At 40.1% G+C, this 27,189-nt stretch overlaps 2 protein-coding genes across 4 annotated transcripts in view; one reads left to right on the top strand and one right to left on the bottom strand.

Annotated features, from left to right (window-relative positions):
• FARS2 (phenylalanyl-tRNA synthetase 2, mitochondrial) overlaps positions 1–12,824 on the bottom strand; it is a 230,918-nt gene extending 218,094 nt beyond the window's left edge. For both annotated transcript variants that reach the window (XM_048938478.1, XM_048938477.1), the window contains exons 1-2: positions 12,654–12,824; positions 7,688–7,767 (exon numbers count right to left, since the gene is read on the bottom strand). The gene's annotated coding sequence lies outside the window, so the exon portion shown is untranslated. The remainder of the gene's footprint in view (positions 1–7,687; positions 7,768–12,653) is intronic.
• A 30-nt stretch (positions 12,825–12,854) lies between these two features.
• The window catches only part of LYRM4 (LYR motif containing 4), an 81,298-nt gene continuing 66,963 nt past the window's right edge, over positions 12,855–27,189 (top strand). For both annotated transcript variants that reach the window (XM_048938496.1, XM_048938495.1), the window contains exon 1: positions 12,855–13,047. In XM_048938496.1, coding sequence (XP_048794453.1) covers positions 12,962–13,047 — 86 coding nt within the window. In that variant the 5' untranslated portion in view covers positions 12,855–12,961. The remainder of the gene's footprint in view (positions 13,048–27,189) is intronic.

Below are 27,189 nucleotides of genomic sequence, written 5' to 3'. Positions count from 1 at the left end.
TTAGAACACCTGCTCCATTCCTTCTGCCGGGTCTGAATCACTCTAAAACATACACGGACATTTTGTAATACATGCAGCCCAAAATCATTGGAGATTGTGTACATACACTCAGAGTGGCCTGAGCATTTGTTGTACTTATTTAGGAGTAACATCTGCCTCAAAAATAGCATGTTTTGTGCTATGCTGCTACCAGTATGGAAAATCTTCTCTCTGGTAAAGCAGTATAAAACCAATATAAACATATGTGTTGTATCAAATCTCAGCAGCTTCTTGGTATACTATTTAATGTTGCTTCAGTAGTTCTTAAATGCTCCCATGAAAAAAAATTAGGCTCCTTTTAGTATCTTCTGACTGACACAGACCTCATTTTTGGGGTATTTTTTACTGACATGTATGCAACTGAAACATGTGAGAATCCCTATTTCTTGGGCTGAGAACTGGGCGCAAACTATAGGAAATATATCCAAATGCTAGCGATGGACTCAAGGCCAGTTACACAGCTGCTAAACTGAGAAAGAATACAAGCTAACATTCCACTCCATACTTTGCTATTTATACCTACTCTTCCTACTTACCCTATTAATGCTTAAGAAGCCTGAGCTTTCATAAACTCTTAGACTGTAAATCATTCAGCCTCACAATACCATCTGCCAATATTTGCAAAGCAAACATAGAACAGATCCACACGGAACCTCTGTGTTCAGTGCAAATACACACAGTTGGTCCCTTTCTTGCACTGCACAGTATCTTCACTTCATAAAGTGCTGCACAGCACTTAAAGCATAGGGACAGCTCAGCTCACGTAGTAAGGTGTGATGTAACACAGAATTATGATAGAAATCTTGTCGATGATGAAGGAAAACAGTGTTTAAAATGCTTAGATGAGACATTAGGCCACTGTGAACTATGACAGAGCAATGCTTTAGCCTACAAATCTGATGCAAACCTGGCTTAATACAAGCAGTTTCCACCTGCCTGACCTGGAAATTCACATAGAATGTAAAGGTACCTCCCAAGATTAAGCCATGCCACTTTATGTAATTTAAACAAATAGAAAGTATTACTGGGGATACTCTCAATACGATCCATTATGTAAACATAAATTATTGTATAATAAACATTATATAAACATTTGTCATCAAAAATCCTTGATGTTTATGCCTACTTTTCCTACTTACTCAACAAATACTTCAGAAGCCTGCTAGCTTCCATAAATTCTTAAACTGTAACTCATTCAGACTCATAACAGCATCCACTTTACTCTCTGGCAAATTCAATCTACAGCAGTAAAATAGCTTGCTTTTAAATGAAGGTCCAGCCACCATTAGGAAAACCAAGATCTATGGTATCTTTATTATCATAGATACACAAATGTGTTCGTTTGTACAATTACCATTGCAGTTGGTAAGGCACTAAGAAGCCAACACACCAGCATTTCCCACGCTTGCTGCTAATTAGATCATATGCATACAGGTTCAATCCAAGGATGATCAAAGCCAATGAAAAAAATGCCCATTTAATTCAACATTCTGTGGATCAGTTCCAGACAGCTAGCTGATCCTCTTCCTTCTTTATCAAAAGGACTCCAACAGTGTGATAGTGAAGAGGACTCCAAGAGTCTACAGATTTTGTATCTTCTCTTGGATCTGAAATCCAAGTGAATTATTTGACAGCTGACTACATGATACACAATTAAAGAATCTTTTTTCATAAAGCTGCTGTAGAGGATACTCCCAGTTTTGAAGGCAAATTGGCTACTACTGCTTCATGATTTCAAGTGTTTCTTTCACAGACAGGTTTACCTTCATTATGAAGGCATTTATGTAGCACATTGTTCATTGCTGCAGCAATACTGTAGAATCTGAACATGTGAAATGTCAATCCAGTGTACTTGAAACATAGCACTGAATTTAAAAGGCTTCCTAAAATTGAGACATCCAAAGTCAAAGCAAGTGAATGAATACTCAGATCAAATAATTGCCCATTTTTAATTGGATGTCAGATGCAATGCCACAACTGCTAGACAACTTCAGCCAATTGAACACTACATAGGAAATCAGATAAAAAATATTTGTCTCTATTCAAGAATCAACAGGTAAGTGAGAAACTGAAGCAGTTGGCTTCTGACAAGAAGACCAGTGCCAATGACTGAAATCTCATATTGCTTCAACATGGGGACAACAATTCTTAAATGAAAAATCGTTTTCAGAAAATTTCAATCAAATTTGTATATGCAATGCCAACTAGTTGTCCACTTTACATCTTTCCTGCCTTAAGACAGACATCAACTGTTTCCAAACAGACAAGCCATTGCCTGTGATCAAATTCACTGCTCTTTGCACCTCCTGCTCCATGTTAGAGACCTAACGTGAAAAAAAAAGAAGAGGATGGTGCAAGTATAGTCCTTATTACCAGACCTCAGATTTCCTTTGCTGCAGCTGCTCAGTAGTCCCAGATGGCCATACTCCATTCCTGTGGAATAACCCAGCAGCAGCTCAGCACCACACAGCCATTCACTCATACCCCGCAAATGTTACGGGGAAAAGAATTGAGAACAAAATAGAATTTGTGTTATGATAAAAACTGATCACCAAAACAGAAAAATAAAAGCAGAAATGCAGTAACGACACACATAGCTGCAATGCAGTTAATTGCCATCAACCAGCCACCACACAGCACCAACATGATGTCCATCAGCAACATGAGGTCCCACTCCCACTGACCAATGCTCAGCAACCCCAGAGCAGCAACCAGTCAACTGCCCCCAGCTTTACAATCTTCCTGTGTGGGGTCCAGAATATCTCTTGGCCTGATTGAGGCTCCTGTCCCACCTTCAGGTTGCCCCTGCCCCAAACCCATTACTCAGCAGCACCCAAACAGCAGGGTGCTCTCAGCAGTAATTCAGCTGAAATCCATTATAGATTAAGATATAAGTAAAAAATTTCTCCCTGTAAGTTCACCCAGACATTAATATTGTTCTTGAAAAACACTTGAGAGCCTTTGTTCTGCTCTAAAACATTGCTGTTGGTTCACTGTCAAAGGCCCATTATCTCTGAAACGTGTAAAGGGGTCCCATGATTTGTAGAGAGAAGTAAATTGCACTTACTCTGATGCTTTTTCTTTACATAATGCAAAAGCCTTTACTGTTTTGGTATAATTCCCCATTTCTGAAGCTCTTTTCTGTTGACTGAGTGAATCAGAAAATGAAGATGGGATTTGTTTATTTCTCTATTTAAGTGCAAGTGATTTAGGCTGCTGTGTTCTGGTCCTGCAGAAGACCCCTTCATTTTACAAGAACAATTTAACCCCAAGTCTCAGGCTAGAACTGCTGATAGAGACTACACTACAGAATCTGTTCAGAAACACTGTACCACAATTTACATCCCATCTCAAGTCACATGGGCTGTAGATATTAATAAGACAGGAAAAAAAAAAACATGAAAAAAGCAATTGGCCTATAGAGTGCTATACAGAAAGGTGGAGGGAGCGGGGGAAGCAACCTACCACGTGGATTTCCAAACACTAGTCACCCATTTCAATCCAAACCAGCACCACTACAAAGTGCTGGACAAACATGAACAGCAGGATTCACAAACAAGACAAAGGGCTCTGTCAGCAAATCTCATGCAGCCACAGTATTTGTCTCAGGACAACTGGCCTCACAGAAATACAAATTTCAGAGGGGAAAATAAAAAACAGACTGCAGCGCTGAGCATTCTCAGTTTTATTCTTTTACTCTGTTCTTCCTAGCAAATGTATTTACTCTCTCTATATTTTTAACTACTCTGCTGTTATTTCCTTGATCCCAGCAATAAAATACTGGACAACATTCTCTTCAAAATCCCACATGAATTTATCACATCTCTGTGCTGCCTCATCAGTCTTCCAACACATTGCTGGCCTGCAATATGACTGACTTTGCTCTTTTAGAAAACAAGCATATTCAAGAAGACTCACATGAATTAACTGCCTAGCCAACCTTCATTAACAAGCTTTAAAATTTCACTCTGTTTATCCTACATTACGAATGCACAAGCATTACCAAAAGACAGAAAACACAATTCGAAAATACTGTGCTTATACTGTGAAATACTTTCTGTATCTGCAGCTAAAGAAACGTATTAACTATGTTTAAAGTCTTAGGGTAAAAAGCGTAGTCTTTTTCCTTAAAATTACTTTAACTGCAACAAGTGATACTGACTTATAGGCAGTGATGCTAAGAAATATTCATTAGAAAGTTTAAAAAAAACCTCTTCAATTTAAAATTCTGCCTACTCAAATAAATATCAGTCTAGTTTTAAAATGGATTTGCTTAATCCCGTTCTTATTTCCTGATAGAATTGTGCTCTGGTTCTGTTGAAGTTTACAGCTAGGATTGATTTAGCCAACTTCATAGTTGTTTAGGCATACCTACCTTCTAACACTACAACTGACCACGTTAGAATACTATGGACTTTACAGTGCTCAAAAAAGGTGTTATCTCCTGTAACTTGTTAAAGGAGAACTAAGTATTCTGTAGCAAACAAAGCAAGGAGAATGTAAATTTAAACACTAGTTTAAATTAAAGAATCACAGAATTGTAAAGGTTGGAAGGAATCTATAGAGATCATTGAGTCCATCTCCCCACTAAAGCAGGATCCCTACAGTAGGTCACACGGGTAGGCATCTTGAATAACTCCAGAGAAGGGGATTCCACAACCTCTCTGGGCAGCCTGTTCCAGTGTTCCATCACCCTGACCAAAGCTCTTTCTTGTGTTAGTATGGCACTTCCTGCGTTCTAGTTTTCTACTCGTTGCCTCTTGTTCTACTGCTGTTAGCCATTAACAAGAGCCCACCCCCATCGACTCGACTCCCGTGCTTTAGATTCTTATAAACAGTTACAAGAACCCCTCTCAGTCCTCTCTTCTCCAGAGTTCCAGGTCTCTCACTCAGCCTTTCCTCATAAGGAAGATGCTCACAGCCACTCACCATCCCTGCAGTGCTCCAGCTGGACTCCCTCTAGGAGATCCCTGGCTTTCTTAAACTGAGAAGCCCAGAACTAGGCACAGTACTCCAGATGAGTCAACAGGGCAGAGATGAGGGGGATCACCTCCCCTGACCTACTGACCACGCTCTTTTTAATGCACCCAGGATATCATTGGCCTTCTTGGCCACAAGGGCACACAGCTGGCTTGTGGTCAACCTTGTTGTCATCCACCAGGACACCCAGGTCCTTCTCTGCAGGGCCCCCTTCCAGCAGGTCAGCCCCTAACGTGTACTGATGCGTATAGATATTCCTATCTAGGTGCAAGACTATACACTTGCTCCTATCTCTATCCAGTCCTGCTACCAGAGGATAGAAGAAAGTGTGACAGTTCTACAGTAGAAAGAACATGACTAGCATTACTAACTTCTTTGTCACTAAGCTAGAAAAGAGAATATATTGAGCCTATAGCATGCACCACTCTAGCACGACGGGCACTCAAACAGCTTTGTGCTTTTTTATCTTTAATGTTATCAGGTAACAAATGCTATAAGTGTATAAACATTAGCAAGCCTTAAGCCAGATAAAGCACAGTACAGAGAATAAAAAAAACCTTTGCCTCAAGGAAGCCATATGTTTTGATTGTGCCAGAGAGCCCTTCTGTCACACAGATACTTGAAAATAATAGCCTGTAAAGCAAGTCTTAGTGAAAAGTAAACACAGAGCTCAGTATACATATCTCAAACTCTGGTACATGGAAGTATTCCCCATTCTACTCTACAGAAAACAAAGGTAACATAACACCCCTCATCTTGCATTACTGACCCAAGGTACGCACACTGAATGGATGGACAATGCTATACAAGTTGGGCAGAAAGAGAAAACATGAAAGAGTCAAATATTTACTAGTAATGAAGAACAAGGTGCAATTTTAGGTCATGGACACACAACAAAAGAATCGTAAGTACGTAATGGATGTGGCATTAACTAAGAGAATTAAAATTAAAATATAGTCATTGTCTTAGGTTTTCTTTAAAACCAGTTGCAATTAGTGTCCTAAAAGATCAATTTTCACACAAACCTAGTGAGCTCTACCAAGGGTCTGAAAGGAGAATCAGTAGACACTGCAGTCAAATGAACTCTTAAAACAGGTGACAATACAGGAGTTGTTAAAACATGCAAGGTCTTTTAACCAGTGTTTATTTTTAAAAATTACTTTATTTTAAAATAACAGTCTCACATAAAAACAGAATAGATTTTTTTCACGTACTCAGTTCAAGTCTTCATGCATCCAGTAGAATTTCTGTTTGTAGAACAAACATTAAATAAAAACTACCACAAGAAAACAGTGGAAAAAAACAGCAGTACCACAGTAAGAAACATTGCAGGGTGAGTGAAGAAAAAACAACCTGTGCAGGGAGGGAGACAAGAAAATGCTACCCAATAAAAGGCCAAGCAATTATACTACATAAAACACAAGCTGCAGTAATCTACGTAAACTCCCACTCAGTCATTTATTTTATCACTCAGCATCTCTCCGTTCAGAACTTTCTTCCACCAAACTCGATCAAGCTGGGATGCCAACATAAAAACAACTGGCTTTTCACATTTCAAGGACACTATGTAGAGAGCCAGTATTTAATTACCTCCTGAACATCTCATGATTTTATATACGTGCGTGTCCATTTTAGAACATAAGGGATGGAGCAATGCAATATATAGTTTGTCCACCTTGAAATCAATTAGTATAATAAAATCAAAGTTGAAACCAATGTCAAACAAGAAAATGTACATTTAAAGCAAAAAATAACTGAGAATACAAAGCAATGATTGTCAAACCAATTTATAAATCCTACACTTTAAAAGAAATTACAGTTGAAATTCTGCAAGAACTCTGATGAATTGTTCTGCTTCTGCTTCCACACCCCCCCCCTAAAGTGAACATATACATTTCATCAGAATGTGTTTTCAAAAAAGGCAAAAGTTCAATAAATACACAATTAACCTGCATAAAAATAAAGAAACAAAGAATGTGTAGTGCCAGGAAAGAAAAACAAAGCAAAAAAAAAAAAAAAAAAAAAAGAGCCAAACAGATCCCAGGTCATGAAGCATACTCAAAAAAGCTGATTACAGAACATCAAGAACAAGCAGACATTTAAATTCATAGATAAATTCTCCACAAGTCTTGCCAAAACAATATTTCAAACTACTGATTTTCCCATCAACTCTCCTTCCCCCTCTGCAGAATTTTACAGTGTTCCCTAGCTCTATTTCACTGGTCAGCATCCCTGCTGAAAAGCATCCTCAACCTCAATTTGAACTAAAACAAAAGAGTTATGAAGGGACACAAACACACATTCTCTTTAGCCTACTCTGTGTCTGAAGCAGAAACATAACATTGGAAAGTTAATGGTGAGGTTTCTAAGTGCATAATTATTAACACTCACCAGGGCATCCTGCACTGGATTGACTTGAATCAGCTATAAATGGCTTGCAAAATAAGGATTCTGCTGCCTGTGCTTGCACCAAACAGTAACTTGTTGCTTACATGGACAGCTTTCAAAGGAACTATGTTCAAAGAAACAGTTGTTGACTGTAAAGATGAGAAATATTTGTTACTATTTAAAATGGGCAAGGACTGAAAACCTGTTATTGCCTAAAAATTGTGGCAATGTGAGCATCAAGCACAGATTCAGAATGTTAAATGCATTTGTAACTACTTACAAGCAAGTAGAGATATCTTCTCAGCCCCACTTCATTTGCCTGTTAGATTTGGTGTGTTCTACCTTCACTCTGGGGACAGGCTGGAAAGCAAATTTTGGCACAGTCAGTCTAAATATGAAAACCAGAATTAAAAAGTATGAAGACATATAGAAGATACTGACAATTATCCTATAAATACATCAGAAGCATAAGATATTTATAAACGTGTCCTTAATTATTATGGTCAGACCTCCAGGAACAAAAACTGACACTGACAAAAGATAGAAGACCAAAGATGTCACAATGAGGCAAAAGTAAGATATACCTTAAACTCCAGCAATTATTTTACCTCAGGCAGCAAATATTCCCACATCAGCTCGACTCTAACCAATAGGAAGAAGACACTTCTAGTCTTTCTGATATTTGGAAAATGATAATTCCAGATTCTTAAAACATTTTTCATGCATGAATGTCGAAGTACTTTACAGGTACGTCCACTACAAACGTCCTTTACAATCAATATGAAATATATCAATATAGCACAACGCTGATCCAGATGTTATCCCATGCTGCTGAACTACCTAGCTGCTTAACATGCTGTATAATTCATAAGCAAATGCATTGCCCATTAAATCCTCCGGAGTTGCACGTGGCCACAGGAAATTGAAAACCTAAAATTGAGGCCGAAAAGGAAAAAAGTCAGCATTTCTTCCAGTCCTACCTGCAACACTAGAGATCACAAACCAGCAAAGTCTTAGGAGCAGTGATAGACAGGAATTCCTTACAAGGCCAACTATTACAACAGAAGACCAGCAGCTAGTTCTGGTTTCTTTGTTTTAATTATTATTACTGTTCCTAGAGTCTTCAAACATCTTGCATGTCAATTCAGAAAGAAATGGGGTAATGCACAAAAAGGGACAAAGTTTTCTACTGCTTCTTTTTCCTTCTGAACGCTTATCTCAAATTTTCTAAGATGTGCAAATAATTTAGGAGCACAGATGAATTTGAAACACAAAAGTTTCTTCTGATTAAAAGCTACCTTTAATATCTTGTCCAAAAAGGCAATAAATAAAAAAAAAAGAGAAAAGAACTGTAAGAAGCAGAGTTATTCAGTGCCTTCTTTAGATACTGTCTAAACTTTGCTCACAACAGGGAATGGCTGAATCATATAATTCATTACAACTCTGACAAAGATTTCCCTTGACTTATAGTCCTTATTGTAAAGGATCTAAAATAACCCAGATTGGATCTCGCTGCGCATGACACTGTCCATCAACAACTAACAGCTGGAAAGAAGAGATAGAAAGAGAGCCACAGCAGCAGGGAAAAGTGAGAAAGTTTTCACAAACTGGAAAATAATAATTGAGAGATGAGAATATCGCAGCAATCAATTATCATTCTGACCCCAAAAGGAAAATAATCAACACGAGCAGCAGCATAACAGGAAAGCACATGTTCTCTTAAAGTGTTGAGTGCCATGTCGTAAAGCTGAAATACTGCACCATAAGGAACAATTTGGCAACGAACAACAAAACATCCAACATGTAGTGGAGAATATAACAGCTGTTTCCTTTCACAGCAGTCCAACATCTTTTCAGGTACGTCATCCAAATTCCTTTTTCATTTTTTTTTCCCCCTCCTTTTGAGCAGCTACATATTCCAAATACTAGTATCTATTCCAGATACCCATATTACTGTATTATTCTCAAATTGCTCATTTATCACAAAATGGAAAAAAGGAAAGGCATTTTCCTCTGACAGACCAAATGCCAGAGGCAAAAATTTTTGTACAAATGTACACTGGTCAACCCCCTTTAAATACATGTGCCTCTGCAATTAAGAGCAACATCTCTCTACTCCCACCATCAGAAAAAGTAATAAAAAAGCACTGAGTTTTAAACCAGAGTTATTCTGAAAAGTAAAATAATTTTTTTAAAATAACTTAAAAAAAGAAAGGAAGAAAAATATCCACCCATCCGGATTGCTTGGATCTTGTGTCTTGACTGGTCCTGGTTTGGCATCTAGACTAAACTCAGGGAGTGAAGAAACAGGTTAAAGAAGTCATCTCTGCTTCCCAAAATACACGCTTTGGGGTCACATAGGACATAACAGAGGTCATACCAATCATTTGGGCTGTGTCTGTCCTTGAAATACTCTGTAGGCCTGCAGTGATGCACCTGAACAGAAGGCCAGCAGAAATATCCAACCCACCCTACTCAAAATTACAAACTGCGTCACAGCAGAAGTAATTCTCTCTGACTGCAGATCAGCAGAGACCATAATCCATGGCCATAATCAGAAAAGCTTCTAAGAAAAAGCATTAGTAAAATATTTAAGAAAATAATATTTTTTTCCAGTTTTTCTGCTTAAAAATTGTTCTTACCTTCCGAAGTCAAATAAAGGTTAAGACAGGAAGGGGAGATGAGAAGACTTCTTTTGCTTTGGTGTGCTTCCTTTGCATTTGATAGTACACATGCTTATTGCTCATTTTAAACATAATAAGTTCTGATACTTCTTTAGAAGAAACAAGGTTATTAAATAAATGAGTAAATAAATAAACAACCTCAATCATTGTCAAGGAGATTCAGAAACAGGATTAACACCCAAAGCCATTTCTAAACCACCTCTAATTACCTTACAAATATTAAACCAAGTGCTCTTGTAACCAAGATTTACCTAATGCCTCTTGCTTTTTTCCTAATTATTCTCACATCTTCTATAGTTGACGACTGTAATAACAATGTTCTACTCATTGAAAATAATAAAGCTTATTCTGAAATTTGATAGAGCCGTTGTCATGCTCACCTACAGAATAACTCCACTAAATGTTGCTGAACTCTCAAAGCTAGGTTTTGTTCTGTACATGGCATCTTTTAAGCTGTCTGAAGCCCATGACCCAAACAAAGGATGGGGTTGTTGCTGCTGTGTTCAGGGAAGACGATAAATCTCTGGATTAAAGCTGTTCTGCTTTAACACATATTAAGCACTGCTGAAAACTACCAGGATAGGGGAATACTGGCAATTCATGTAGACTCCACTCTTGGCATGGCAGCCTGGGCTAGCAATATAGCTTGGGCTAAAAGGATTCAGTCCTCCAGGCAGTTCTTTAGATTCTTTAAACACAGAGGTTTCTGAACCACGTGTTCAACAAAGTTTTCTGTTTGTGTTTCCTGAAGGCCAAAAGCTAGAACAAAACACATTATTTTGTGATTTTAAAAGGAAGGCCTTGACAACATGATGCTCATTGCGATGCCTCCATTGCTTGTATTTTTCTAAAAATTAAAAAATAATTAAATAATTTTTAAAAAGGCATTTCCTCTAACATTTCTAGTTTGGGTTTTGATAAAAAGAATACCCAAGAAATCTGGCATGTATGGAAAATGTCAGTTTGCAGAAGCCTAAAAGAGCTGTTCTAATATAAAGACTATATGAGCATGCACATAAAAATTTAAGATGTGTCACTGATATTATTTATACTAGGAACTACTTTAGTTTTATGCAGTAATTGCATCAGATGTACAACTGGCATGAAAAACAATACTCAAGCATACATATATAATGAGTTCCACAGAATCACAGAATGGCCAGGATTGGAAGGGACCTCAAGGATCATGAATCTCCAACCACCCTACCACATGCAGGGCCACCAAACTCCCCATTTAATATCAGACCAGGCTGCCCAGGGCCCCATCCAGTCTGACCTTGAACACCTCTAGGGATGGTGCATCCACAGCCTCTCTGGCAGCCTGTTCCAGCACCTCACCACTCTCTCTGTAAAGAACTTCCCCCTGACATCCAACCTAAATCCACCTAAATCTTCCCTCCCTCAACTTAAAACCATTTCCCCTTGTCCTGAGTTTATAATTAGCAAAAATTGAAATACTTTTGTCAGAGACACGTTTAGAATACATATAAACATATCCTATTTACAAAATGTGCTGTGATGCAGATAAGAATATAAAGAATTCATATTACAATAATATCATATCATAGGTGGGACAACATATGTGTAAGCTACAAGACCAAATTTATTCTGTAGTGGCAAAACTTTCAGTAGGAGGGGATGCTATGTGCTTCCAGCAGGAAAAGTACTGGAATGCCTCAGACATAAACAATATAAGAGGTGATTAAGCAGAATCTGAGTCTCAGCCTCACTGCAGAGAGTAAAATACAAATAAACAAGCAGAGCTTCTTTAAAACTGTTCAGGTACCTGTTGTTCTCTGGACTGTGAGATACCAAGGCACTGTGTATACAGACTGCTGTCTGAGTACTGCCCTCTCCAAGGCCTGTTCTAACACACGTAGGCCTGTGCATTAAATTCACCAATAGCACCGCTGTGGTCATTTCTCATAGCTGTAGGGAAAGTAGGAAACATGCTACCAGGGGTTTCCTCTTGCAAATAAAAGAGCTGAGACAGGAAGAACTTGTTAATCTCCCTCAGAAGTTCTCACTGCTTAATTCAAACAGCATTTGAGCTACAGTCAGGAGCTTGCGGAACACGTATGGTTTTAATAACAGAATTCAACTCCAGATGGGGTGTTGAAAGAGGAATGGTTCACACAGCACAGAATCACAGAAGGGCTGAGGCTGGCAGGACCCTGTGGTCCATCTGACCCAACCCCAGCTGCAGCAGGGAGCCCAGAGCAGGGTACTCAGGCTCCTATCCTGTCCAAGGAGGAGATCCCACCGCCTCTGTGCAGCCTGTGACAGTGCTCGTCTCCACACAGCACATAAGTGCTGCCAGGTGTTCAGAGGGAGCCTCAGCCCGTGCCCTCGGCCTCCCATTAGGGCAGCAGCAGGCAAAGCCCACACTGCAGCAGGCTCAGGCACGCCAAGCTGCTTAGCAATCACGTTATTCACCGGCTGCTTAACTTCCAGGCCTGGAAAGACCCCAGTCCCAACCACACACTGCCCAACTTCACACACCGTTTCCCACCCCCCTCCTCCTCCCTTTAATTACAGGCAGCGCCCGCTTCCTCCACGCACCTTTAAGAAGGCCGCAAACGCGCACACACAACAGACGCACGTACAACCGAGCTCCACGCTGCGCTCACCGACACACAGACACCCGTACAAAAACAGCCCGCTGCCCAGCTCCGGGTCGCCTCGGCCGGGCCTAGGCCGTCGGCATCTCCCCGCCCAACAGCACGGGGCGGGCCCAGCTTCAATCCCCCTCCTTCTCCCGCGTCGCGTAGCCGCGTGCCGCGCAGAGAGAGCCGGGTTCGAAAGGCGGCCCCGAGCGCCGCGGGCGGGGAAAAGCGCCCGGGGGGGAGGAGCCGCTTTGCGCCGGCAACATGGCAGCGTCCAGCCGGGTCCAGGTGCTGCGGCTGTACCGCGCTCTGCTACGAGAGAGCCAGCGCTTCAGCGGCTACAACTACAGGTGCTGCTCCTCGCGGAAGTCGGGAAGGGGGAATAACGGGGAGCCTCGGGGTGGGGACAGGACAAGAGAGCCTAGCCCAGCACAGCCTTCTTTTCGTGCCCCGTGCTCGTATTTGAGGCTGGAGGACACCGGCGGCCCCGGGCACCTTGCGGAGGGCTGGGGCTGAATGTGGCGCGCTGCGCTGCTCTGCTGGCTGACTGAATGCTGCGGGCTGAGCCCGGGCTGGAGGAGTTCTCTGCTTGGCTGTGCTGGGTGCTGCGTGAGGGAGTAGGGCTGCATAAAGTGCCGTGCAGCTTGGCTGCCTGCCTGTCTGTCTGTCTGCTCTGGGTGTCACTGAGCGATGCTCTCAGTATAGGGTAGCTGAGTGCTGCAGGCACAGGCCTAGCTGTGTTCGGGTCCCTGCTGTGTTGCCCCCTGGTATGGCTGTGTTCACTTTAGCACTCTGTGGAACCGCAGAGACACGTGAGCTACCTATGCTGTGAATCATCTCCAGGCCTGCAAGAACTGCTGAGCTGGAAACAGAAAGCTTTGAACTGGCATAACCACAGCAAGCTCTGTGACCCTTAAGGAATAAGCGTTATTTGCTGTGCAAGAGAGGAAGCCTGAAGGGCTGGAGCTTGTTAGACCTTACTGCTAACTCCTCAAGTTCCCATTTTTCTCCCTTAGTTCCCCTGCTATTGAGGCTTCCTCCTGCTGTTTGCTGCCCTGAGTACTTGCTGGTATTTTGAGCAACAAGGATGGCTTGAGGCTGAGCGATAATATGCAACCCCTGATCTGAGTTGCAGTGTTTCTGGCTGGGGTTATCAGTGCAGAAGTTGGGGACTTAGGGAACTGTTAGGTTCTCTCCTCTTCTGTAAGCTGTACCGAGCTCAGATTCTCCTCACAATGAGATATGTTCCTGAGGGGTCTAAACTGTGTGGACATTTTGGCTTACAGTTCAAAGCTGGCTGTCACACAGCAACAGGTGGACTGGTGAGTGTTTTTGTGCTGACAAATTTTGCAGCTTGGAAATCATAGGATACAGGTTTACCTTGGGTATTTGCTATTTCTTAGTGCCATGTTGCAGCATGTGATTTTACTTTCCTTAGAAGATCTCAGTTTTGTATATAGACCTGTCCTTAGATACAATAAATCCAGAGAATGTGTAGAACTACAGAATATCCTGAGTTGGAAGGAGCCTACAGCTGCCATTCAGTCCTGCTCCTGGCTCCACACAGGACCATACAAATTCAAACCTTATGGCAGAGAGCACTGTCCAAACACTCCTTGAACTCCAGCACTGGGGCCATGCCCACTGCCCTGGGCAGCCTATTCCATGCCCATCACCCTTTGATGAAGAACCCTTTCCTAACCCCCACCTGCCCCTCCCCTGACGCAGCTCCATGCCGTTCCCTCTGGCCTTGTTGCTGTCACAGACAGCAGAGCTCAGAACTGCCCCTCTGCTCCCTCATGAGCAGCTCAGTAACTGTGAGGCCTCCCCTCAGCTCCTCTGCTCTGGGCTGAACAAACCCAGGGACCTCAGCTGTTCCACGTACATCTTGCCCTCTGCACCCTTCCTCACATTTGTAGCCCTCCTTTGGACGCTCTTTAATAGTTCAGGGAGAGCCTAGCCTGGGAGCTGCAGCCCAGGGCTGAGGGCTGGACTGAGCTGGGCAGGCACAGAGAGAGCCCAGGGACAGCTGGGACAAGTGCCTGCCTCTGGCTCAGGGGCAGCAGTGGTTTCTGTTAGAGGGCATTTGCTACTCTGTGCCAAAAAGATGCCCTTCTGAGAGAGTTTGTGAACACCAAATGCAATAGCAAGAAGCAGTTGGCAGCTGTTACGCTTAGTGATCTGTCAGGACCACAACTATCGTGCTTTGCTGTTTTTTTTATGCTGCGTGCACAGCTAACATGGGCTCCATGCGAGCTTCTTCCCTGCCCTGATAAGCAGTTCTGCTGCGTCCGTGTGGCTGCTGTAATGTGATATTAAATTTCTTCCGGGACATGGCAATGACTTTGTATAGAACTAACTTGTAATGAAAAAATATAAAAGATGAATCATATTGATTCACATTTTCAGCTGCAGAATTTCAGAATGCTGTTGCAGGCAGTGCATAAGTGTGTGCCTGAAGGATGGTCTGCTGGTTGTTGTCTCCACATTTGCCTTCTGTGCTTTTTCTCTTAAGTGTACATATAGATTGTGATGTAAAATTGAGTATTTTCATTCTGTAAGTTTCTACTCACCATGTTTCTACTCACATTTTATTCTACCACCCAACAGTACTTTTAGTGCTGTAACTGTGAAGAGCAGCATTAAAACCTTTCAGTAACAGAGGTCACCACTGACTGTCTTAGAGCAACAGCACACAGGATCGTCTCTGGAGTCCTGCACTAAGTGTTATGGAGACTTCTGCAGCCCACGTGTGCTGCCAGGCTTTAACATCAGGGGAGAACTTAGCAGACAGTAATTTCATGTCTGCTATTCTGTTCTATCACCTAGCCAACAATCTATCTGAAGAAAGAAATGTGATTTGTACTGCTGGAAAATCAGTATGTGAAGAGGGAATGTGTCAAGTTTCCAGTCAAGAGAGGTTGTTCTTTTTTCTTTTTTTCTGTATGGTTGACAAAAAGGAGATCCTCTGATTGTAGCATAATACATTACAATCTCAATTGATCTGAGGAGGTGACTTCTGCTATTTAAATGACAAATGAAATTCTATTTAGGTTTGTTGTATCTTTTTTTTTTTTTTTTAATGCCAAACAGAAGAATTTTAAAACTTGTGAAAAGTGTTTTTAGTGGAAATGCCAAGTCACAGCTTGAACCAATGACCGAGTACTGGTGGGAAGGCAGGGCCAACCCAGGGGAGCTCAGGTACAAGCTGATCCTGGCTCCAGCCCCTGGCAGATCTTGTTTAAGGTTTGGCAGTGGAGGTGAGGGTATCTTGCTGGAGATCCCTGTACACCTAAGGCCTTCCAAAGTTAAGCAGATTCTTTCCTTTATTTCTGTGTCCAGAGCTGTTGCATTTGAGCAGGTCCTCACTTGCTGCGACCTAGGACTTTGCTACTCTGCTGTCATAGCTGTGCTTTCCATCACATTACAGTGTCACAACTGTTAAAACAACTGGTTGCAAATGAAGGTAATCTGAATTTTAAAGTTGTTTGTTTAATGTGACTGATGGTCAGTGGTCAGAACTCACTGCAATAGTGCAGAAGGTCAGTTAAGGATTGAATCAGGTCACGCAGAGACAGTTTGACTCTTCCTTTTTAAGGTTTTTGCAACAGGTTTAACCATACCATACCGTGGCTGACCTGACTTTGCCTTCAAAAAATTTCAGTTAAGCACCACCACCATGATTTTTCTGGTTTCCAGTCTTGGACTGCTGCTGAGTACTAACTCTTGGGAACATCTTATTACCTGGTCACCCTTGTAATTTTTTTTTTTTTTTTTTTTTTTTAAGTTTATGAGCAATATCACAGGCTTCAAGTTATTTCTTTGTCTAACACCTTATGGTTTATCAAATATTTATTTCAGTTATCCATTGTGTTCTAATAGTTGGTGAATGTTGCAGATTTCTATTTTCTTGTCTATGTAAGTTGCATTTTAATGGATTTGATTTTCTAGTTAGAATGTGCAATGTTACATGCAATGATTGATAAAACTACCCCTAATGTAGAAGAACTGGGGAAAGAAATAGGTCAAAGCAATGTTTGTGTGGAAAGCATTCATTGATGGACATTGCTCAAATGGAATTGGGTGCGTTCAGGATTTTGCAGTTAGTAAATATGACTTCTCTAAGCCTCTGCCACTATGAGGACACGAGTAAGCATAATTAGGTAGGCTGGGTTTTTGTTTTTTTGCATCAACTCTTTCTCCTGCATTGAATTACATAATTGGCAATGTGACTGGGACATCTGAAGGCCACTTTATTTACTTTAAAAATGGACTGTTGTAAGCTGAGGTTTTTAATACAAGATTGTAACTTCAGAATTTTAAATAGTTTCCTTTTAAAAACAAATCTATGTTTTTACAGCAGATCTTATCAATATGTTTAAAAAAAAAAAAAAAAAAAAAATTTTTTAAATTCCAGAAGTTGTTTGTAATAAATATTGGTTGGTTTGCTTGCTTGTCCTTATTTTGAATAAAAACGCAGTAAGTAAACATTTGGGGCTTTTGCTATGTTGCGCAGAGCACGCTCTTAAAATGTTTTTAGGTATTAAAGCTGCTCTTCTGAAACATGAGTTTGGTTTCTGTGGTTTTGCGGTAGGCTCAATATCTGAATTAAATGTAAACAATGTGTTTTTATTTCTTTTAGTTAGTGGCAGTGAGCTAGTCATCCTATAAATCCCGTTGGGTAGCAAAATGTCCCTTGTGGTCAGTATTGTTGTGACTGGCATGGACATCCAGGTGTTCTGTATCGTAAGGTCTAAAAACTCTTAGTGACCTACAGTAAATATATATATATGCTGATCTGTGTTTAGCAAAAGATTTCAGCTGACACAAATTTCAGTGTATGCAAGAAGTAATCTGTCCTTTGCAAACAGGAAAATAGAAAAATAAACAATACTGGATGCCAGCTGTTGTTAGGTAAAGATCAATCTGGACTTGTGATTAACAAAAATACCAAGAGCTGTCCTTGGACATTTGGACAAATGGTCTGGTTCACTGATGCACCATTTCTTGCCCTTTCTGTTGCTGTTCCACTAATGTTGGTCTTGTTACATTTTGAGGCGTAACTGCAACCCCAGTTAAATTATCACTCAGATACCAAATGTGCTGATCAACTTAGGCTGAGGTGAGGAACAGAGACATATAATAAATTGTTTTGACTTTTCTATGTCAGTGCACTGCTCTGTGCTCTCCTGCAATGAAGAAAGATGTGAAACTTTTGCTTTAGAGAGCTTGACCATAAATTTTACATTCAAAACAACCCTAAATGTATCTATCTTGTTACTTCCTAAACAGAATTCAAATTTTTTATTTATCAGAATCATCATTAAAAGCTGTGTCATGTCTGTATTAAATCTTATCTCTGCTTTCTACCTTATTTTTATCTATCCTCCAGGTGTTTATTTTTCTTATAAGCTCATTATGTTGCTGTCTATGGTGTCAGGAGTTCCTTGAGAGTTACCAGTTGCTTGAGAATTAATGCAACCTTTTCTTCTTCCTCCTTTGCCGGGTGGGCCCAGATGTGCCATTCAACTTCTTAGTGCTTTGGCTCAGTTAGAATAAAAGGGACTTCTCAGTGGAGGTTAAATGCATAATCAGTGCATTGCAGTTCCTTGATTTCATTCTTGGAAGATCTGGAAGCTTTCTTACATTATACAATGTAGTTAAACATGTAGGGTTTTGTAGGCCCTATTGCAGAGCACCTGATTTATAATTTATAACCTTGTATGAGGTTATGTGAGGTAAAGTTGTTGTTGGGAAGGAGTAGCTATGGGATGCTCAGGTACACATGTGCCTTAGTTCAGCATTGGGCAGAGCCACTGGATTTGTGCACAAGTACAGGTTAGCCTGACCTGCTGTTGCATGGCAAGCTCTGGCCTTCAAGGAGGCATTTTCAGATTCCAGTAACTGTTTTGGCAGCATGACTCATACCAATAAAAATTCAAGAAAATATGCATTTCTCTAATTTTTCCTCTAATTTTTTCTGGAAAATGGGATTATTTCTCTTCCTCTCATACCTTATTTTGGTCACTTTAATTGAAAACTTGCTATGATTTTAGTCCCTATTGTATGGAATCTGGTCATTGGTTGTTTAGTATTTTTGTCACTCAGCTCACTTAACAGCTGTGTTAAGATTTTGTGTGTGATAGTTCTCCAAGCTGGACAAGCATTTTTCTTATTGGTTCTCCTGATAATGCTTGTGACTGATGGAATCCACCAGCAGATTGTCAACTCTTGGTGAGACACTACAGTGTATTAGAGGGGGAGGAGGAGGGGTGTGAAAGCTGGGTCATGATGTTATTAAAGATATGTAAGTGTAGATCCAATCAATAATGAGGAAATAGAGACATGCCGTGCTGTAGGAAGTATTGTGTTCTGTCTTAAGTGGTCGTCTGTGACTGAGATAAGAAGCACAGAAATTAGAATAGTCGATTCTGTCCAGCAGAACTGTCTGACTCCTTTGTAAGAATGAGATGACAGATGTGCAGATTTGTAGGATCTGTTTTTTTTTTTCTTGGCTGCCCAAGGATAGTGAAGAACTTTTTCCCCTTCTCACTGTGTAATTGTTGGCTATGCTCCACGTGATAATGAACTTCAGGGTTTTTTAGTTGGCTTCCTGCGTGATGAGTACGTGGCTATCCCTGAAATGTATTTAAAAAAAAATAAATAAATAAGAAGCAAAGCAGCTGTGGTGTTTGCGAGCCAAGAACACGGTGGTATTTCTGTCACGCGCTGTTCCAGACACTTGTTCTGAGTTGGCAGCTGTATGACCCAAAATTGTGGACTAACAGGAGCTGCGCATCTGTGAGTTGGTTTTGTAGAGCATTCAGATGTGTTTGGGGTTGGTGTTATTAATACAGCTCTTTCCCAGAGAGTTAAATTGTGGATATTGTTGCAGTGGCTGCATAACAACCAGATGGTATCTGGGCATCTTCTGTATCTAATTCAGTGAGAATCAATCCATCTTTGAATAGAGGTGTCAATAGTGTGAGGTGGTACTGTTAGGATTGGAGCTGTGAGAAGGACTGAAATTACTACACTCTGAATTGTAGTAAAACATGGAAATGTATGCACTTTCTAGGAGAAAAAAAAAAAATAGAAAAATAAACATTATTTGGATTATAAGACTTTGGGTCTGACAGTATTCCATTTGACTTCAGTATTCTGTATAAAAAAAATATTTTGGAAAGTCAACTAAACACTCTGTAGGCAAATATGGCAAAACATAACCACTGGATGCCATCAGAACATTCTTTGAAATGAGATTATAAACCAAATGGAAACAATTCTGCGAAATGTTTTGATTTTGATGGTAACTTTCCCAGTATAAAGCAATTTTGTCAGAGCTGTAGAATGTGTTCGTTAGGAGTTGCTTTCCTGGATTTGTCGTTTTGCAAATGCATTCGCTTTATCCCTGTAAAATTATGCCCTTCTAAATGCTAAGGGATATTTGTGGATCAATTCTGATGTAATTTCATTGATTCCAATTTTTATTTACTAGTTTCCCACAGGAGAGTTTTAAGTGCTAGTAACTTACAAGGAAGAATGTGAAGCGTGGATGTGGCATCCAGAGTTCTGGGGTGGGGAGAAAAGCTTTTATGGAAAAAAGATAAGTAGAGTCAGTGGAGACTTCCTTCAAAGGCTGATTAATGGACTTTGTAATTTTAGTAAAGACACTCAAATTGAGTAAATCAGATGTGGTTGTTAATGTCTTGGATATTTGCAATCTTTATATAGCGCAGTAGAACAGGACATTTTTGCTTCTTCTGTGGGACTTAATTACCACTAGAATTTGTTTGAGAACTAATGAAACTAATGGAAAAATTGGTGCTTCAGGCAATGATTTATGCTGATAGATGTGTGCGTATGATTACTGGTAAAGGAAAAAAAAAACTTTATGTAGTAATACTTAAGTATTGAAATACTTTCCTAGCTCATCTCCCTTCCTTGTTCTTGGATGTGGCTTTAACATTTAGCTCCGGGCTGTATCTTGCTGTATACTGCCCACAGTGAAAAGATTCTGACTTTGTAACTTAAAGACTTACTCAAGGCACACTAGGCACAAGCTGTTATTTCAAGCATTCTGTGGAAGATCAGAGCTCTGAATTAAAAATAAATAAATAAATCAAAGTACTTCTGCCATAAAAAAGAAACTGCAGGTGATCAGAACCACTGCTGTAGCAACTCGTAACGAGGAAGCTGCCTGAACTACCCTTCTGTTAAAGCCATTCCTGCGGTTTCTGAGTTTGCTGATGATGGAAGTAGTGCCCCCCTGGATTGTGTGTGGATGTCATGATGTGGAAGACCAATAAGGAAAAAAAAAAACGTGACATTTTGTTCATAGAATCATAGAATCATAGATAATTTTCATAGAATCATAGAATCACCAAGGTTGGAAAAGACCTAAAAGATCACCCAGTCCAACCGTTCACCTATTCCCAATAGCTCCCACTAAACCATGTCCCTCAACACAACATCCAGCCTTTCCTTGAACACCCCCAGGCTCGGTGACTCCACCACCTCCCTGGGCAGTCCATTCCAGTGCCTGACCACCCTTTCTGAAAAGTAATACTTCCTCATGTCCAGCCTGAATCTCCCCTGCCGTAGCTTGAAACCATTCCCCCTGGTCCTATCACTAATGACACAAGAAAAGAGGCTGACCCCCAGCTCACTACAACCTCCCTTCAGGAAGTTACAGAGAGCAATGAGGTCTCCCCTGAGCCTCCTCTTCTCCAGGCTGAACATTCCAGTCTTACTGAACGTTCAGTCTTACTACAAATTATTTCCTTTGAATTGCAGTGTTCTTCTATCTTGACCTTATGATTGGAGAAGGGTTTAGCTTAAATTGTGAGAATGCTGATTTATAAATCAGCGGAACTAGCTGTATTTTTGTATGCAATTCAACATAATAGTATTTAAATAAATACATCTCCATGAAATTTTTACGTCAAATCAACTGGAGTTTGAAAACATTCATTCAGATTCTGAATCTGACAACAGTCAGTCTCTACAAACTTCACTGCCAAGTCTTGACACTCCTGAGTCTGCTTGTGTGGTGTGTCCTGGTCTGAATCCATTCACAACCTACTTCCAGATTGTTAGCAAGTATAAGATTAAGGTAGTATCGTATTAGCTGCCAAAGGAAAGCATTTCTCTTTTAAAAAACAAACAACCTTTCCACACAAGGTAGTCACTTATCAGTGATTATTGGCAATATCTTATTCGTTCAACTTTATTTTGCCCTTAAATACCTATGAGAAGAATTCCCTTTTTCTTCTGAGGTTGTTGTAGAGTTGTCTTCATCTTTCTCGTGCACACCATGTGATTCCTCCTCCTGAGTATTTGCTTGCAGGGCACATGTTGTTGTTTCGTGGCAGTATTTCTTCACCTTTACTGTTTGTTACTCCAAATACACAGAATGTCACTGTGCTGAGTTGCAGTCACAGGCAAGTGTAAACACCTGTTCATCACATATTTAAGTAGGAGGAATGTGGATCCAGATCTCTTAAGAGCCTTGGTATTGCTTGCCTGCAAGCCATTGTTCAGCACTGAACTTGGTTAAACGGTCTGCTAGATTTGGTCCTTATTCAAAAGAAGAACAAATATGATAGATGCTCACTTATAATTGTGGTATGGAGACATTTGTCACTCATCAACATGTTGGTGCCCTGCTATTTTTCAAATTTTATCTTGGTGAGATTACATGATAAGATTTCTTCAGAATGTTGACAGTCTTTGCTCAGTGAGAGCTGGATGCATTTATCATGTTGAGAGAGAGCTTTAATAAACCGTCTTACACAGGTTATGAATACAAAAGGCATTTCCCAGGGAATTTCCCTCTTACAAGGCATCTGTCATTCTAACTTGATTTTCTTTTTTCAGTACAGAACTAAGCTGTTGCTTTCCCCAGAAGATTTTCAGCAGATGTCTTTACGAATGTGTCCATGTGTTTTTATTTTAGGTATATCTTGTTCATGTCCAGCTTCAGACTGCTTTCTGTTTTGATTCTGCATTCTCTACCCTCTGGATCTCTAGTGTCTGGTCCATATTCTGCATTCAGATCTCATCTCTTTCCTCCAAACCAGCATTTTGCAAATGTCTTAAATATGAATACATTTGCTGAGGGGCAAGTAGTGCTATTCCTGTTACTTCAGTAGCATTCTGTTACAATTTCACCTGATACGAACTTTGAGGCACAGTAAAGGTCAACTGCAATAAACTGAATTGAATAGTGCTATGGACCAGGGAGTTGAAATATCTTTTACAAACTTATACCTTTTTTGGTTGTATTTTTGTGCCTCGCTTAGCAGTTTTCTCTTTTCAGTGTGTCAAACAAATGACTTCTGTAATACAGGCTGCCCAGGCAGGTGGTAGAGCCGCTGACCCTGCAGGTTTTCAAGGAAAGAGTAGATGTGGCACTTAGGGACATTGTTTTGTGGGTATAATGGTGGTGGAGTCACAATTGGACTTGATGGTCATAGCAGGCTTTTCCAACCTTAGTGATTCTATGATTCTGTAATACACAGGTCTCTTCTGTGGGAATGGGGGAAAGCATTCATTTCTAGCTGAAGTTGACAGTGCAGAGAAAAGAGTGGGGGGAAATGATATAGAAGCATCTTGATTTTTGTTCTGGTGTAACATCTCAAAAGAGAGGTTGACTTGGATCAAAAGACAACTTCTGTAGCTCCTGGAGGAAATGGAAGGGGTGAATACTAGAAAATAAAAATAGTGATAAACAAGCTCTGCTGTAAAGGAACTGAAAAAGGAAAATGAAAAATGCATCCTGATGTTGCCTACAGACTATGGGGAGAATAACAAGATGAGGTAGTGCATATGGTAGGGATTTCTCCCTGGGACTCTGCCAGGTTTTTGGTAAAGTAATTCACATTGCTCCCATTTAAAAATAAAATAAAATAATAAAAAACATAAATGACAATAATTTGCTGGATAAATTATGCAGATTATCAGCATGACCATCACCATAACTAACAAATATTTAGGTTTGAGAGTATCTTCTTTAGGAAATTGATGCACTTGTTGTGTTTCATATTACTTTATCGTAGAAAGGATGGTCTGAGCTTTGTCCCTTATGTGAGCAACAAAGGAGACAATCAGTTTATCAGTCAGCATGTGGATACAGTCAACATGAATACAGAAAGGATGTGCGTGTAAATATGTCTGAGTTTTTATTTACTATAGAAAATAACGCATGTATTGTACATAAACTACTATTTTAAGTACGTAAACATTACATAAGTAGTTGAAAAGGCTAAGTAACAGTGAAGAAAGTAATCATCCCCGTAATTAGAGTGAATTAGTACTCATCATCCCCATTGACATGGACTGTGCAGGGAGTTTGGGGTTTTATTTGCTTTTGTTTATTTGTGACAGCTCAATGTTCAGTGAATGTGAGTGCAGCTCTTCTGAAGCCCGTGTTAGAATAGCAGTACAATGAAATGCTAAAACCGTCCTTTATTGGCATTCTTTATCACAGTTAGGAGCAATGGATCTGAGAGTAGAAGTGTCTAGCTGGAAACTATCAAATTTTGTAAGATTTTGGTTTGAATCATTAATGGTATTATTTGAAAAACAATAATCTGTACATACATTACTGTGTGCCTCCTCTTTGTAGTCAGTGCTTTTTGCAGTCGTAGGGGTTAGAAGGGACCTCTGGAGATCATAGAGTCCAACCCCCTGCTAAAGCAAGTTCCCTTGTAGGTTGCATAGGAAACTCTTCAGGTGGGTCTTGAATATCTCCTGAGAAGGGAACTTCGTACAACCTCTCTGGGCAGCCTGTTCCTGTGCTCTGTCACCCTCAAGGCAGATTTTTCCTTGTGTTCATATGGAACTTCGTACGTTCCAGTCTGTGCCCATTGCCCCTTGTTCTGTCACTGGCAATCACTGAGAAGAGCTTGGCAGGTGTCAAGAGGATGGGACCTATTACATATTTATAAGCACTGATAAAATCCCCTCTCAGTGTTCTGCAAACTAATCAGCCCCAAGTCTCATCTTTTCTTCATAAGAGAGATGCACCAGGCCCTGCATCATCTTTGTGACCTTCTGCTGGGCTCTCTCCAGTAGCCCCCTGTCTTTCTTGAACTGAGAAGCTCAGAACTGGACACAGTACTCCAAACGGGGCCTCACCAGGGCAGAGTAGAGGAGGAGAATTGCCTCCATCTTTTTAATGCATCTCAGGATCCCACTGACTTTCTTGACCACAAGGGCACCACTGCTGGCTCATGGCCAACCTGTTGTCCACCGGGACACCCAGGTCTTTCTCTGCAGAGCTCTTTTCCTGCAGGTCAGCCTCTAACCCGTGCTGGTGCATGCAGTTATTCTTCCTCAGGTGCAGGACTCTACACACATTAGACTGCTTTCTTCTTAGGAAAAAGTTTTCAAATCAGTACAGCTCAAATGAGAGCTGTGTTTCAGAAGAGGCAGTACCTGCTGCAGTACACTGTAGAAGATAATAGCTTGAACCATGGCGTGGAATTCTGGTAGAAATGTGTTTTGTTGTCTTGATAATAACCTATTATAAACTTCCAGAAAACATTTCTCCACTTAAAATATAACAGCATTTTTCTAGTCCAAACAATTATCAAACAGGTCCTTAAATGAATGGTCTTTGTATGTAAACCAGTTTTGAAGGGATTAACATTTGATTGATTTAAATAATTTTAAGTAATTGATTCATTTAAATAAGTAATAATTTATTTTAAAATAATATGCTGCCCAAAATAAATGAAATGTCTCACTAATAATGTTTTTTTTCTCCTCTAACTTACAACATGGAAAGGTTTAAGAGTTCTGTTTACAAAACAGTAAGAAGTGCATTTGGTGTAGTACAGAAAATGACATCTAAACAATTTCCTGATTTCCAGAGCTACTGAGTACATTTCTTCCCAAATTTGTTAATAGTACTTTTGTATTGTTTGGCAAGTAAATGCTCTCTATTGTAATTCTTTATTCTCTGAACAAGTGGCGATACTAACTTAAATGGATTTTGAGACTTAATTTTTGCTGGTTTTGGTTTTTTTTTCAACAATTTGTTGAAATTCTTGAAGGAGAAACTGTCTATCAGCACAAGTTATTGCTGCCATTAAGTAGTGACCTAGTGCTTCTGTGGCTTCTGTCGATAATTTGTTCTGAGATTGGAAATCTTTCTGCTGCCCTAGGAAATGGAAGGTCTTGGCACGTGTCAAAGGGAAGGTAATCTGCCCTAGTCAGAAGCTGTTATAGTGAAAACATTATTATGATAAATAGACCACTCGTTGTACGTCTTTTCCCTTCCTAATATCTCATGTGGTAACCTTAGCCTGTACTCACATGAGTTACTGGGTTTTAAGCCTGAGGTTAATTCCACTTTTTAAAGTAATTGTTATCTGGGAGGAACTTCTCCCATAAGCACGTGGCTGGAAGGAGTGAAGCTATGTGGTTTCTTTTTCATAAATAGAGGGCAAAAAGTGCTGCCATCACTCATGCTAATGAATCTGTATTTTCTTGTCATTTTTAATTAGCTCTTAAGTACTATCTAGCTTTTTGGGGGGGGGACATTATTGGCTTGAAATGCAGAATGTTCTGTGATACGTTAATGTACCGATCTAAAATTACTCAGTAGAAAAAGGTGGTGGGTTTGTTGTTTGTTTTTTTTTTCCCCCTCTCCACATAGCATAAGACTAAGAGAAAATATTAAGAGGCTGATTGGAAAACTCTTTAAAAATTACTGGCCTTTCCCTTAGCTTTATCTTCAGCTTTAGCTTTTAACATCTGGACTTTATGTGGTTAGGTTTAACAAATTAAATAGAAGAAAATACAGAAAGACAAAACATAGCTTTTCAATTACTGCATTCATGATATTAAAAAAAAATAAATCTGCGTTTGTTTCTTGTTTTCCTACAGAGCCCCTGATACCATCATCACAATAGTTTGTTCCTGAGCTCCCTGAAATGTTTTATGTATTGTTCAAAGGCACTATATTTGCAATCCCAAATTTCTAATAATAATATTCAATATTCTGTAGGCAAAAAGTAGAATGGTGATCTTGTTATGCATCCCAAATTGATTATTTTTTTTTTAGACTTTAGATTTGACTAATGAGCTCTGCATATATTAGAATTTTCTGTGCTGCTTAGTATTACATTGTAATTTCAAATATCCATCATTATTGTCAAAACCGTGTTGCAAATTTGTTAAGCTAAACGTGCAATGCTTTGCTGTAAATTAGAGAAGGTCAGTGAGCCATATGGTGATGGGAGGTCCAGTGGGGAATCTTTGTCACTACTGACTGTGCTTTAAGAAACAAAGACCTTCAGATAAGCTGTAAACATCAAAGACATGGATGAGAGGATAAAATATGGAGAGGAATGACAGTCTTTTGAATCATGTAGCTTATAGCGAATTATCTGTAAGCAGACAGAACAGGGGAGTTTGTTATTTTGTATGGATTGTTAAGGGTTCTGATTGGTAAGGGATACTCTTGGTTTATTGTTTTCTTT

The sequence above is a fragment of the Lagopus muta genome, chromosome 3, assembly GCF_023343835.1.
Source record: "Lagopus muta isolate bLagMut1 chromosome 3, bLagMut1 primary, whole genome shotgun sequence".
In the NCBI taxonomy this organism is placed as follows: Eukaryota; Metazoa; Chordata; class Aves; order Galliformes; family Phasianidae; genus Lagopus; species Lagopus muta.
Note: the sequence above shows the minus strand (reverse complement) of the source record. Positions and strands in the feature narration are given on the sequence as shown.